Here is an 11,899-nt window from a genome sequence, read left to right on the forward strand (position 1 = left end):
GCTGCCGCTGCAGCCGCCGCCGCCGCAGGGGGCATGGCCCTGGGGCTGCACCCGGCAGCAGCGCAGGGAGGCGCGGGCCTCCCGGCCCAAGCGGCTCTCTACGGCCACCCGGTCTATGGCTACTCAGCGGCAGCGGCCGCTGCGCTGGCAGGTCAGCACCCGGCGCTCTCCTACTCGTACTCACAGGTGCAGGGTGCACACCCCACGCATCCCGCCGACCCCATCAAGCTCAGCGCGGGTACCTTCCAACTGGACCAGTGGTTGCGCGCCTCCACCGCGGGCATGATCCTGCCCAAGATGCCCGACTTTAACTGTGAGTACCCTCGCCCGCGGTTGAACCGGCCTGCCCGAGAGGGAGGGAACAGAGAAGTAATTCTGTCGGGCTAGAGTGGGATCAAAAATTGGGGTTCAGGGACTACCCTGGCATTTGGTTCTCTCGCACATCCTACACATTGCCTCCACCCTGAGCTTCCTCCTCATATCCTTGCTATCTGCTCAGAGCAAGCTGTGGAATGGCTGCGGAGCCATTTCGGCTTTGCCTGGGGCCTGCGAGGAATGTGTGGGTTAAGGGGTATTGGAAACAAAATTATTAAAATGGCCACCCATGCATTGGTCTTAGCTTCCCTTCCACTTTTAACGGGAAAGGGCACACGAAAGTGTAAGACAAAAATATAACAATCAACCTTGCAGGCTGGAAAAGGAAGAGGCAGGGAAAGGAGAATAAAAAATGTCCTGAATTAGGTAAGGACTAAGGATTAGGGTTCATTAAAGTCAATGATTTAATCTCGGGGGAAAGGACATATTCGCATCCCCATTCTGTGACTGTGAAGAGAACACTGGCCTCTCCCAAAGAGAAGAGACCTAGGACAAACCACCAAAAATGGGTTCAGAAAGGCCCAGGACCTGCAAGTCCATCCCTGGCCCCTTGGGGGGGGGGGGCTGCATGTCTTTGGGATCATGCTGTCTTTACAAGAGACAAACGTCCTGGTTTGAACCCAGCGATGCCTTGTTCCTGAGGACATGGAGATGCAACCTTCTGCCCCAAGAATCCCAAACCAAGGACTGAATTACAGGTGTCCACGCCCAAACGGGGGTATCCCAGACCATAAAAAGATGGAAGCAAGGGAGGCATCAGACGGGATCCCAGAATCATTAGACTGCCATTCTTGTCCAACTAGGCCTAGGAAGCCTGAGGCTGTTCAGCATTTCCTAGCAGACACTGGTGCCTCAGGCCCCTGCTCCAGGCGGCAGGATTCTGCCCGTGTCCTCTTACTCTTGAGTCAGGCCAGAATGAGAGGAAGGTGTATAGGGATTTATTTTTTCAGGCGTCCAACACCCAAACAAAATGGTCCTATTGTTTCCATCTGCATGGATTTGTTTAGACTAGGAAGATGTAGGCATGGGAGGGGGTGGAGGAGCAAAACAGAAAACAGAAGTAAACACTTGCCAGAATTCAGATTTCTTTGCTAGGAGCAGCGGTTGTGACTAAACAGAGAAAAGCTTGGACCCCAGAGAGCTGGCGAGATCACAGGGGAGTGATAAAATCCCAGTGTGCACACTATTTACCCACCAGGCACTACCAGGTTTTTACTAGGTCACCTCCAACCTAGGTGGCCACCTCTTAACCATCCCTTACCCCCCAGGAATCAGTCACAAATAGCTATCACCTCTCTGTTTGTAGATTTAGACATTTCTGAGGTTCTGAATCCCGGGTCAGACAAACCCAGGTCCCACTTCTAGACCTGGGGCATTGGTTGTTGTTGTTAAGTGTTGTCCAGTTGGTTGCAACTTATAGAGACCATACCCTATATGGGGTTTCTAAAGAGTCACTTAGGATTTTGAACCAACAACCTTGTGATCCAGTGCTTATCTTACAGCATCCCCACAACCAGAACTTCCTTTATGGATGAAAAGTCTGTTGAGGTGCAGCCTCCCTTCCATAGATTGTCTTCTTTGACCTGCATTCGCCCAACCTGATCCCTGAGGGGGCCAGCAAAGCTCCAAGTTTTCCTTGCCAAATTACCAAGTCCCCATCCTCCCAAAGCAGGGTTCTCGCTCCTGTCATGTGTGGAGCCCAAGGTTGCCCTGAAAGTCGATTAAAGCTAGATCTCGTTGCCAATACACCATCTCTGATTTCTAATCTTGACCTAGAAATGGCCAAATTAAAATGCATTCAGCCTTATGTTTGGAAAAGGACTCTGTATAGCGCAATCATAGAGCAGCATAAATATAAGCAAGGATGGTGGAATTCGTCTAGAGAATCCCTCCAGTTGCTGTTTAGTTCCCTTTAATTTGTTGTCTCTGCCTGTTGATGGCATTTCCCAAATGGCCTCTTCAGAGCCTATGTTTTAATTAAAGTTCTAATGTATTGTCAAGTTGGGAATTCGGAGCCTTGTTTAACTAAAGCGAGAGGCGTGGGCCTTCCAATAAAGCAAATTGTCCGTCCCTAGGGAGCCTGAGCTCATCCTGGCCTAGTCCAGGGCTCTTTTCTTTCCTTTCTTACTTTTATTGTCTAACACTTGTCAGACTCCTGGGAAATCAAGGGAAGTCTCTTTTGAGGTCATAAAATTCTCTGTGATGTAACCGTGCAAAATTATGTAAATAAACCCTGGGAAGCCACCTCAGTCGGTGGCACTGCAAGCCGGATCCACGCCTTCACCTAGGCCTTTAATTTGCGTAATGAGAATTGTTCTAAAAAAAACTGCTACCACTCTGCTACCAATCTCAGAAGCTTTGCCTCTTCATGCCCTGGGGTGCAGGGGTGGGGGTTGGTTGTTAATAAAAATGTTTAAATGTGGGAGGGCCTTTGATTAATATACATATTTAGGAGTGGACTTGGATCTTTTCTTCCTCTTTTTTTTTTTTTTTTTAATTTAAGGAGGTGGGGCTGGGAACTCAGCCCCAAGTCTTCCTTTGGGTGGGAAGAAATAGGAGCTGAGGTTGACTGAGCTGGGGAAGACACCTCCAGGATAAGGGAAGACAGTGGATTCCCCTTGGTCGCGCACTCCTCGGCCTTTCTGCCAAAATTATCCCTATGAATCTCCTGTAGGATGTGTTGAATCAGGACATCCAAGCTCTGTTCCAACCAAGAGGATTTTCTCCCATCAATACCAAACTGGTTCAATTTTGGGGCCTTAGTCCTGAGATCCAGGGACGTGTTTGGTGTAGCTGTCCCTTCTCCTTGGGGAGAAGGAGAGCTGCCTGAGGGAATCCGGGATCCAGAGGGCTAGGTGGGAAGTAGCCATGGACATTCTCCTCCCACTCCCCCCCAACTTGTAGTGATACAGTAGGGTAGGAGCAGGGTCCTGGGGCCTTGTGGGTTGGCGAGTATACTTCATGTTGTTATGCCATCCTTTCCCTGCCCGCCCTGTAGCCCAGGCGCAGTCAAACTTGCTCGGAAAGTGCCGACGGCCACGCACAGCCTTTACCAGCCAGCAGCTGCTGGAGCTGGAGCACCAGTTCAAACTCAACAAATACCTGTCACGTCCCAAGCGATTTGAGGTCGCCACTTCGCTCATGCTCACTGAGACCCAGGTATGCTGCCTTCCCTTCCCCGGCTATAACCAAACTCATTCTTGGCTCCCTCTGGAGTGAGCAAAGCATTCGGGTCACCCTCAGAGCCTCTTGGGTGTTTAGTGTTGTGGCTCTTGTCAGTTACGATGTGGAATAATCCTGTGAGCAGGAGTTCAGATCCCTGGTGCCCCGAAGTCTGCATTTGGTAGCTTTAGGATCTGTATTTTAACAAGTCTTCCCCAATTCTGATGCAGGTGTTCCCCAAACCACATTTGAGAAATGCTGTCACAAAAGAGAAGGGGAACATCTGATATTTACAGATAGATTCACCCTTAATGACCTGTCTTTACAGAGGAAAGTCGCGGTTAGAAAAGGAACTAGGTCCCAGTTATTAGGAAGTGGTCAGAGCCTTTATTTGAACCATACTGATAAGAAGTGGTTGTGGTGGACTTCTCTTTTGAAAGCTAGGAGCCTTCTCTCCTTCTGTCATTTCTTGGTTCTTTTAAGGCTGAACCTCATTTGGGGGGTGGGGTTGGGAGTATAGGGGGGTGGGTGCTGCCCAGCAGGGACTCAGGGATGCACATAACCAGGGAATGATTCAGGAAAAAGAAAAACCAATAGGATCTGGATGGCCAATTCCTCACACCAGGATAACTTATTTATCCTGCAGGTGAAAATCTGGTTCCAGAACCGGCGGATGAAATGGAAACGGAGCAAAAAGGCCAAAGAGCAGGCTGCGCAGGAGGCAGAGAAGCAGAAGGGTGGGAGTGCAGGAAAGGGAGGCAGCGGTGCGGAAGAGAAGGAGGACGCAGAGCTGTTGGGGCCTCCAGCCTCTGGGGAAAAAGGCAGCGGACGCCGCCTGCGGGACTTAAGGGACAGTGACCCTGAGGATGAGGAAGATGAAGATGAGGACCATTTCCCCTACAGCAATGGCACCAACACAAATGCCCCCTCCTCCGATTGCTCCTCTGAGGATGACTCACCACACACGCGGCCAGGTGGCCCTGGGTACCAGCCCCCACCACAATAGGAGACCCTTGCACTAGCAGGGACCTAGGGTGTCCTCAGGAGGCTCCGCATGACCCCCATTCCATGGTCTGGGCAGGTGGAAGGGTACAGAGCGTGGCCTACCTGGTGCCCACCACAGCCTGAGCAGACTAGGAGGCCGTCCTTGGGTAGGTTTCGCTCTACAGCCTCCCCCTCCAGCTTTTGACCACCCTGTTCCGCCTCCTTTCTGGTCTTCCGACCCCTTCAAGACCTGCATGCCAGGTCTCTGTGGTCTCTGCCTCGGAACATCAAGTCTGTTGTGGCAGACACAGCATTAGGTTTTGTTGGGCTTTCCATTTTGCCCATACCACCTCGTCTGTTCTCACAGGGACAAAGAGAGGAAGGCCCCGGGGTTCAGACTTGAACTCTTTTTCTTCTTAATTTAATTTGGTTAGTGTTGGCAATGGGGAGGTGTTTGTGAGAGGAACCAACCAATACCAGAAAAAGCCTCCAATCTTCTCCCTGTCAGAGAAGGTGAAAATCTACAGTGTTAAACAACCTTTGAAACTTGAAGCATTCTCTGGAAATGTCATTCTTTCATTAAGTTGGAGGGTGGGGGGGGGAGATTTTGTGCTTATGTATCTTAGGGGAAACACTTTATGTCATGAGTGTTCAAACTGCTGGAAATCTCAAAACTGTACTGTCTTTATTTTTGTATATTGTATTTATATATAAAAAGAAACGTCTACGTATGCATGCTAAATTATTATTTAGCTTCTCCCATCACCAAGGATGGAATGTAAAATAAATGGGTTTTTTACTGGATGGGAGTTTAAATCTTTTGGGGGTGTTTTATGAAAATGAACTTTTACTATTTTCTGTAGAAATGAGGAAGGGATTGTCTTTGACAGAAGCGGGAGAGGCAATGGCTGAAATCAGAATTGGAAATGGGTATCATTTCAGCCAACTGATTTCTCCATAGCTTAGCAGGGCAGATATGGAGAGTTGATAAAAATATCTGAGTATTAGGTGTCAAGTCATGTCCCACAGGACCTAATTTACATCTGCCCTGGAGACACATGGATCTCAGGAGAGTCACTTTGAAGAGTGTTTCATGGGTGCTCTAGCAGTGGACATATATAATTTGAGTATTTTTATAAAATAACCTTCAAATGACTAAACATTATTGGCACTTTTGGTCTGTAGTATTTACGCTTTCTTTCTGGGATACACTGAGTGGTGCTTTCATTCTTTTTCACATCCACCTCACCCCTCTCTTCAGAATCTTCTTTGTGTTGGCTGTGGACAGTTTTCTTGGATCTGTGCGGGCTGGCAGCAGGAAGACTTCATACCCATGCTGCAATGGCTTTGGATTAATAAACCTCTGCATTGTGTCCCATCAATCATTGGGGGGACTGCACTAGGCCTGCTAGCCATGTGTTCTGCACATGCCGAGAACTCAAACCTGCAGTCAGCCTGGGGCTGCAGCTGCTTGGGCAGCCCCTAAACAAGTCTTCTTGGCTCTCAAGACTCAGGCGGCTGTCCCACTCACAGGACAGGCCCTACGGTGACCGGCCCGGCTGCCCCATCTTCCCGCCCTCTCTGGCTGGCTAGCTATCACAGATTTCCTGCATTAGACAACACCAGAGACCAGGTTACACTTTTCTTTTTCCCCTCTTACCATCCTTCCTTGCTTCCTGCTTGGTTCCCAACCTTTCTTCTTTCTTCTTTTTTCTCTTTTACAAGCACCTGGGTTTAAGAAGTAAGCAGCCCCCTCCCCATGGCTCCCCTCTCTGCCATCTCCTCCAGGGTCCCACTGATAAATGAGTTCAGAAGGGCCTGGCGTTTCATTTAGGTGATTACTGCGCGCAGACGAGTTCGGCCACTCCTCTACCTAAGGGGCCCCCGGGTGAGATTAATATCCTTTCTGGCAGCTCATTATCACCCTGGGCTCCTTCCATAAAAACCAATCTCAGCCAAGGCCAGGCGGGTGTGGTGCGCCGCTAGAAGAGAAGTGAGAAACTGAGAAGTGTGTTGGGTGGAGGCGGGAGAGCACCTCAGAGTCCAAAGGTGTCTTTGGGGAACAAGGACTGGTTTTCCAACTGACAGAATCGAAAAGTCCCAAAGAAAGAGGTTTGGGAAAATGAGAGAAAAAGATTATTTTGGGGGGCCTTAAAAACACCTGCAATTCGTGTATAAAAATAGAACAAAACAACCCAAGTGCACTGTCGTGGAGTCCATGTATTCCACTTTTTAATTTCTAGCACATTGAATGAAGTACAGCCTGAAGCTTTCTCTTCTGGCTGGTTTCACATCTGGGGGTTATTTATCCTCTGAGCTTGGGGGCCTAGCCTGGGGATTATCACTCCCCAACAGTGGGCAACTAGAGAAGGGTCTGTACCTGGAAAGTGGGTGTATATCCGGCCTGGGTTATTTGGAACATGGAAGGGGTTTCGTGGAGTGCCTCAGGCCTCAGCGGAGGTTCTGTCCCTACAAATCAAGGAACAGACCCTCTTTCTTAGTGTTTCTGGACTCAGTAACTGAGTCTCTGCGTCTGGGACAAAGAGAGAACGCTATATATATGTACATATATATATAATTAGGGACACCCCTCCCCAAATCCTCAAGCAAAGCCAGACAGACTAGCTCTGGCACGGGAGGTGTGTGATTCCTCCAGAGGGCTAGGGGTGAAGGCTGGACCCGTGAGCAGCCCCGGCATCTCCAGCCAGCTGCTTAATCGCAGTGGAATTTATCTCGCTAATAAATTTAATGATCAATTCGTACTTGTCACAGTAGCTCTTCCCCAAATCAATTATAGCAAATTTAAATATAATCACTGGCTCATCCTCACCCACTCCGGGCACAGTGAACAATTCATTCCGGCTAATGAATGGTTGTGAGGCCTGCTTAGCTTCGACTCCCATTGAGTGCTCCCGACTCTGAAGAGGCGACACTTCTGAATGCTGCTTCCGCTCAGCCTCAGGGTGGGGGCACAGCATCCAGGATCCGGCCTCCGAAGCGGCACCCGAACCGCAGTCAGGGGATGAAACGGCTTTTCAACCAAAAGGGTCTAATTTCCAGGACTCTCAAACCAGATCTCAGCAGTCAGTGCCCAGGGGGGAACTAAACTATTTTCCCCAAGGCGCACACCCAGGCTTCTTCCTCCAGAAATGAACATGGCTCTCTAGATGTGCCTAATCTGTTATTGAGGGCTAGTTTATTTTATCTTCTTAAACTGGAGCAAAGGTGCGAGATGCCGAGGCGGATCAGCCCAAACCTGATCCATAGCCCTCTGGGATCCCTGGCTGTCTCCCCCATCCTTGGCCCAGAGGCCGCCTTCTTGGTGACTTGCCTTTCCTCAGCTCTAACTAGTCATTCTCCTTTGCCCTTCTCCAAAAATGGCAACTCCCCAGGGGCAAGTGTTGTTAGCGTGTGTTGGGTGCGATTTTGCGTGCGGGGAAATTACGTCTATTAAATTCTTTTTGTAATAGGAGAAAAGCAAGCGGGCGTTTCTTCCAACTCCCAAGGCGATCTGGCCACAGGATCAGAGATTTGATCCAGAGGCCGCTGATTAATGGTTCAGAACCGAATGCGGCTGAGGTGGCTCAGGTGGTTGCTGGTCTCAAAGGGAATCGGCGACGTGTGAAAATGACTAGAACACTTTGCCTTCACCTACCCGGTCCCTGGAGATCTGGTGTGGCGCTGTAGGATAAGCACTTGACCACAAAGTCGATTTGAACCACAAGTTGGAACCGCCTCGATGGCATTTAACAACAGCCACCTGGTCCCTGGTGTGGCACTTGTAGGATAAGAACTAGACTGCTAACCACAGGTCGGCGGCTCAAACACAACAACTGCTCTTTGGAAACCCTATACAGCGTCGCTATGAGTCCTGGCATGGCAATGTGAGACAAACACTCAACTAAAAGGTCTGTTTGAAGCGCATGGTCGGCAGTTCAAATTCACCAGCCACTCCTGGGAAACCCTATACCGGGTAGCTATGAGTCGGAACCGACTGGACGATACTTAACAACAACGCGTTGGAACGAACTCGATGGCATTTAACACCAACAACCTCGTCCCTAGCTTCGAAAGATCTGCTTAAAGGTTTCTTCTTACAAGGAAAACAGTTGATGTAGGAAAGCCAAATAATAGAGAAAGGCAAAGGAAAAAAGCAAAATGCTCCCAAGCTCCTTGGCTGGAAAGCACACCGGTCGACATCTGCATGGGCTCGGTTTCGTTCAATAGGATTGCACCTGGAGGCCCCGGTTCCAAACAAGCTCGGGTTTTCACCCTAGCACCACCCAGATTGCCATGTTAATTGCGTCTCAGGGCCTTCCCTGCCTCTCGGACGTGGAGGGTAGTTAGAAGTTCCTGACCTCCGACCTGAATCCACTCGGGACATTCAGGCCCCACGACTGGACAAGGCGGGATCCACGCTCCCAGGAGTGGAGGCGCGGGAAGGGACACGCACCAGGCCCGGACCACGGATCCCCGTGTCGCCTACAGAACGAAGGAGACTCGGCTGCAGCGAAAAGGTGTGGGCGACAGGGGGAAGGGACTGCGCGCGCGGCTGTCCGCGCTCTTCACCCGCCGGGTATCAAAGTCCTGCGGGTGTATTGTGTCTCTCTCAATAAAACTAATCCCATGAAAGGTGTGACCTCTCACAAGAATGCTGCAGTGTTCCAGATTACAAGGGCAAATATGTTTTTCAGATTTCGGTTTTATGGTCGGATTAAAGTTTATTTTCCATAATAGGGCACCTAATAAAACTCATAAAGATCCAGCTGGTGGCCTCATTTAACACTTTCACTTCATAAATCATTTTACAACTTGCCAGGTGTTTCCAAAACGGGAAGCAAACAAGAAAAAGCTAAATCGCATAAGAACACCTCTACAGTCCTCTCTTTGTAACCACCCAAACAAAACGGTGTGATTACCTTCCCAGGGCTTGGAGGGCGCGGGGAGGGAGGGAGGAGGTGTTCAGGGTCCGAAAGTGCCCGAGGCCCCTTGGGCCTCATCCTTAGCTCGCTCGCCCTGCCTGTGGCCATAAAAGGCAACAAGTGCATTAGGGCGGACTCTCCACGAAAGCAGAGAGTAATCGCTTCCTCTGCCCACACACTTTCACGCGGGTTTCCCCACCTCGGTCACATCAGTCACATCGCTGAGAGCCGGGCACAGCGCTGCCGCGGAAACCACCTCCAGACCAAAGCGGGGTGCCACATTGGAATCGGCGACGCAGCAGGGGGTCGTGCAGGTCTTCCTGTGGACCCCACCCGTTCTGCCACGCTCACCCAGGCGCTTGGACCTCGCGCTTCCGGGCCCAGCCCTGGCGTCCCGGCGTCGACCCCTGAATTCCGCCGCCCGCGCACCTGGCAGCCCCTTTCGCCTCCTCCCGCGAGTGTACACAAGGGCCTGGACAATGGTTGGGCTCCTCCGAGCCATTGTCCGCCGGCGTTCTAGGGGGACAAAGGGTGCAGTCCCTGGGCTGGTGGTGGCGGCGAGGGCAGGCGGGGGCCGCGCCGGCGCGGAGGGGCTGGGCCTGCAGAGTAGCGCGGTCTTTGCGGGTTTACCCAGCTGGGTGCAGGAACAAAGGGCCCGGGGCCCCTTATCTTTGGCCTCGGAGGCGGCGACAGCCCCGGCCCAGGCCCAGCGGTCCAACCTTGTCAACAGGGGGCAAAGCACCTGGGCGCGGGGTCAAGCCCGGGGCACGCGGCCGCGAGGGGGGCCAGGAATAGGGGGTTGTGGGGGAAGGCGTTCCGCGTTCCCGACGCCCTGATCCAGGGACCAGAACTTCTCTTCCAACAGAAGAGCAGCTGGGGAGAATACCGGGATCCTATGGGAACGAGGGTGGCGGCTGCCTGCTTTGTTTGCTTTGCTGTGGTTTCTCAGAATTGTGTAAATTCTTCACGTTTCTTGAGAAAAGTCTGCTCCTCCACCCTCAAAAGATGCCTTCACTCTGGGGCCAGCTTTTCCCCCCTGGCTGAGAGATCTGTATTGCTCAGGCCACGAGCCCCAAGGACCTCATAATCAAGGCATTTCAGTGAGGATTTCTGAGTGCCAGGGAAGAAAAATATGAAGTGTCTATTCAGAATAAGGCAGAGGAAGTTGTGAGGGAAGAAGGATAGCGTAAGCTCTTCCTGAAAGACTGAACGAACTGTTGCAGACAGGGTGCCACCTACCACGGAGGAAGGAGCGCTTTCCTTCTAGCTCCTGAACAAGCCGCGAGTAAAGCCTTTCCTGTCAGGTGCTCACTGCGTTTCTGTTATTGTCGATTCTTCTAACCAATGTCGGATTGCCCAAAAAGCAAGGTAAGCACGGGCCTGTTTGTGCTTACTTACTAATCTACAGTGAACAGTTTCCCTTTTTTTTCACCACATCAAAGATTCTGTTTCCTGATATGGCTGGCATCTGTCTCTGTCCCAATACCTTCTTCCTACAAAATCAAAGTGTCTTTTTAAATTTACAATCCCTGACCCGAATGGAGTACCCAGTAAACCCACGCTTACCTTGTTTACTGGGCACGCCTCCCCTGCTTCTGAGCATAGGTCCACATCTAAACTCAGCGTAGTTTTAGTTCTTTATAATACAAAGGTCAACCCTTTCATAGATAATTTGAAATTTTTATTAAATAGATAAATCTGCAAATAATGCAAATTGTGGTTTTCTACCAGTCTGCAACAGGTATTATGATTTCACTGCCAGCGTCGGTTTTTCCATCTGGCTGATTTAGTTCGGAGACAGTATCTTAAGTGGATACGAACACTGTCTTTGTTCACATTAAGTCAGCTCCAACTCCCCGCCATCCTATGTACAACAGAAAGAAACACTACCTGGTTTTGCACCAGCCTCACGATAAGTGTTATGTTTGAGCCCACTGTTATAGCTCTGTGCCAATCCGTCTAATTGAGGGTCGTCTTTTTTTTGCTGATCCTCGGACCTTGTTCTTCTCTAAGAACTGGTCCCCCTGACAGTATGTGTCCAAAGCACATGAGATGAATCATTATCTCATCTAAGGAGCATCCTGACTACTTCTTCCAAAACAGATTTGTGAACATTTTTTGGCAGTCACTTTATTTGTTGTCCAGCATATGAGATGAATCTTAGTCTTCAAAGTGCTTTTTAGCATTTTAAAGAGGTCTTTTGCAGCAAATTTGCCCAATCTAATATGTTGTTTGATTTGAACACTGTTTTTAGATTCTCCTAAATCCTTGATTTACATTTAAGACCCTGGTAACTTTACCTCTCTAATATGTAGTTATTTTTACCTATAAAACGGAGATAATAACATCTAATTCAGAAAGCCTATTCAATTACTCATTCATTCAATAAATATATGAATACCTGCTATGTCCTAGACAATGTCTGTTGTACTTGGGATATATTAGTAAATAAAAGA

At 49.9% G+C, this 11,899-nt stretch overlaps 1 protein-coding gene across 1 annotated transcript in view; it reads left to right on the forward strand.

The window, feature by feature from the left end:
- MNX1 (motor neuron and pancreas homeobox 1) overlaps nucleotides 1-4,543 on the forward strand; it is a 5,019-nt gene extending 476 nt beyond the window's left edge. The window contains exons 2-4 of the mRNA XM_006871290.1: nucleotides 1-313; nucleotides 3,374-3,534; nucleotides 4,184-4,543. Of these exons, the coding sequence (XP_006871352.1) occupies nucleotides 1-313; nucleotides 3,374-3,534; nucleotides 4,184-4,543 (834 nt within the window). The remainder of the gene's footprint in view (nucleotides 314-3,373; nucleotides 3,535-4,183) is intronic.
- Nucleotides 4,544-11,899: the final 7,356 nt, after the last annotated feature.

This window comes from Chrysochloris asiatica, unplaced genomic scaffold (genome assembly GCF_000296735.1).
Source record: "Chrysochloris asiatica unplaced genomic scaffold, ChrAsi1.0 scaffold00166, whole genome shotgun sequence".
In the NCBI taxonomy this organism is placed as follows: domain Eukaryota; kingdom Metazoa; phylum Chordata; class Mammalia; order Afrosoricida; family Chrysochloridae; genus Chrysochloris; species Chrysochloris asiatica.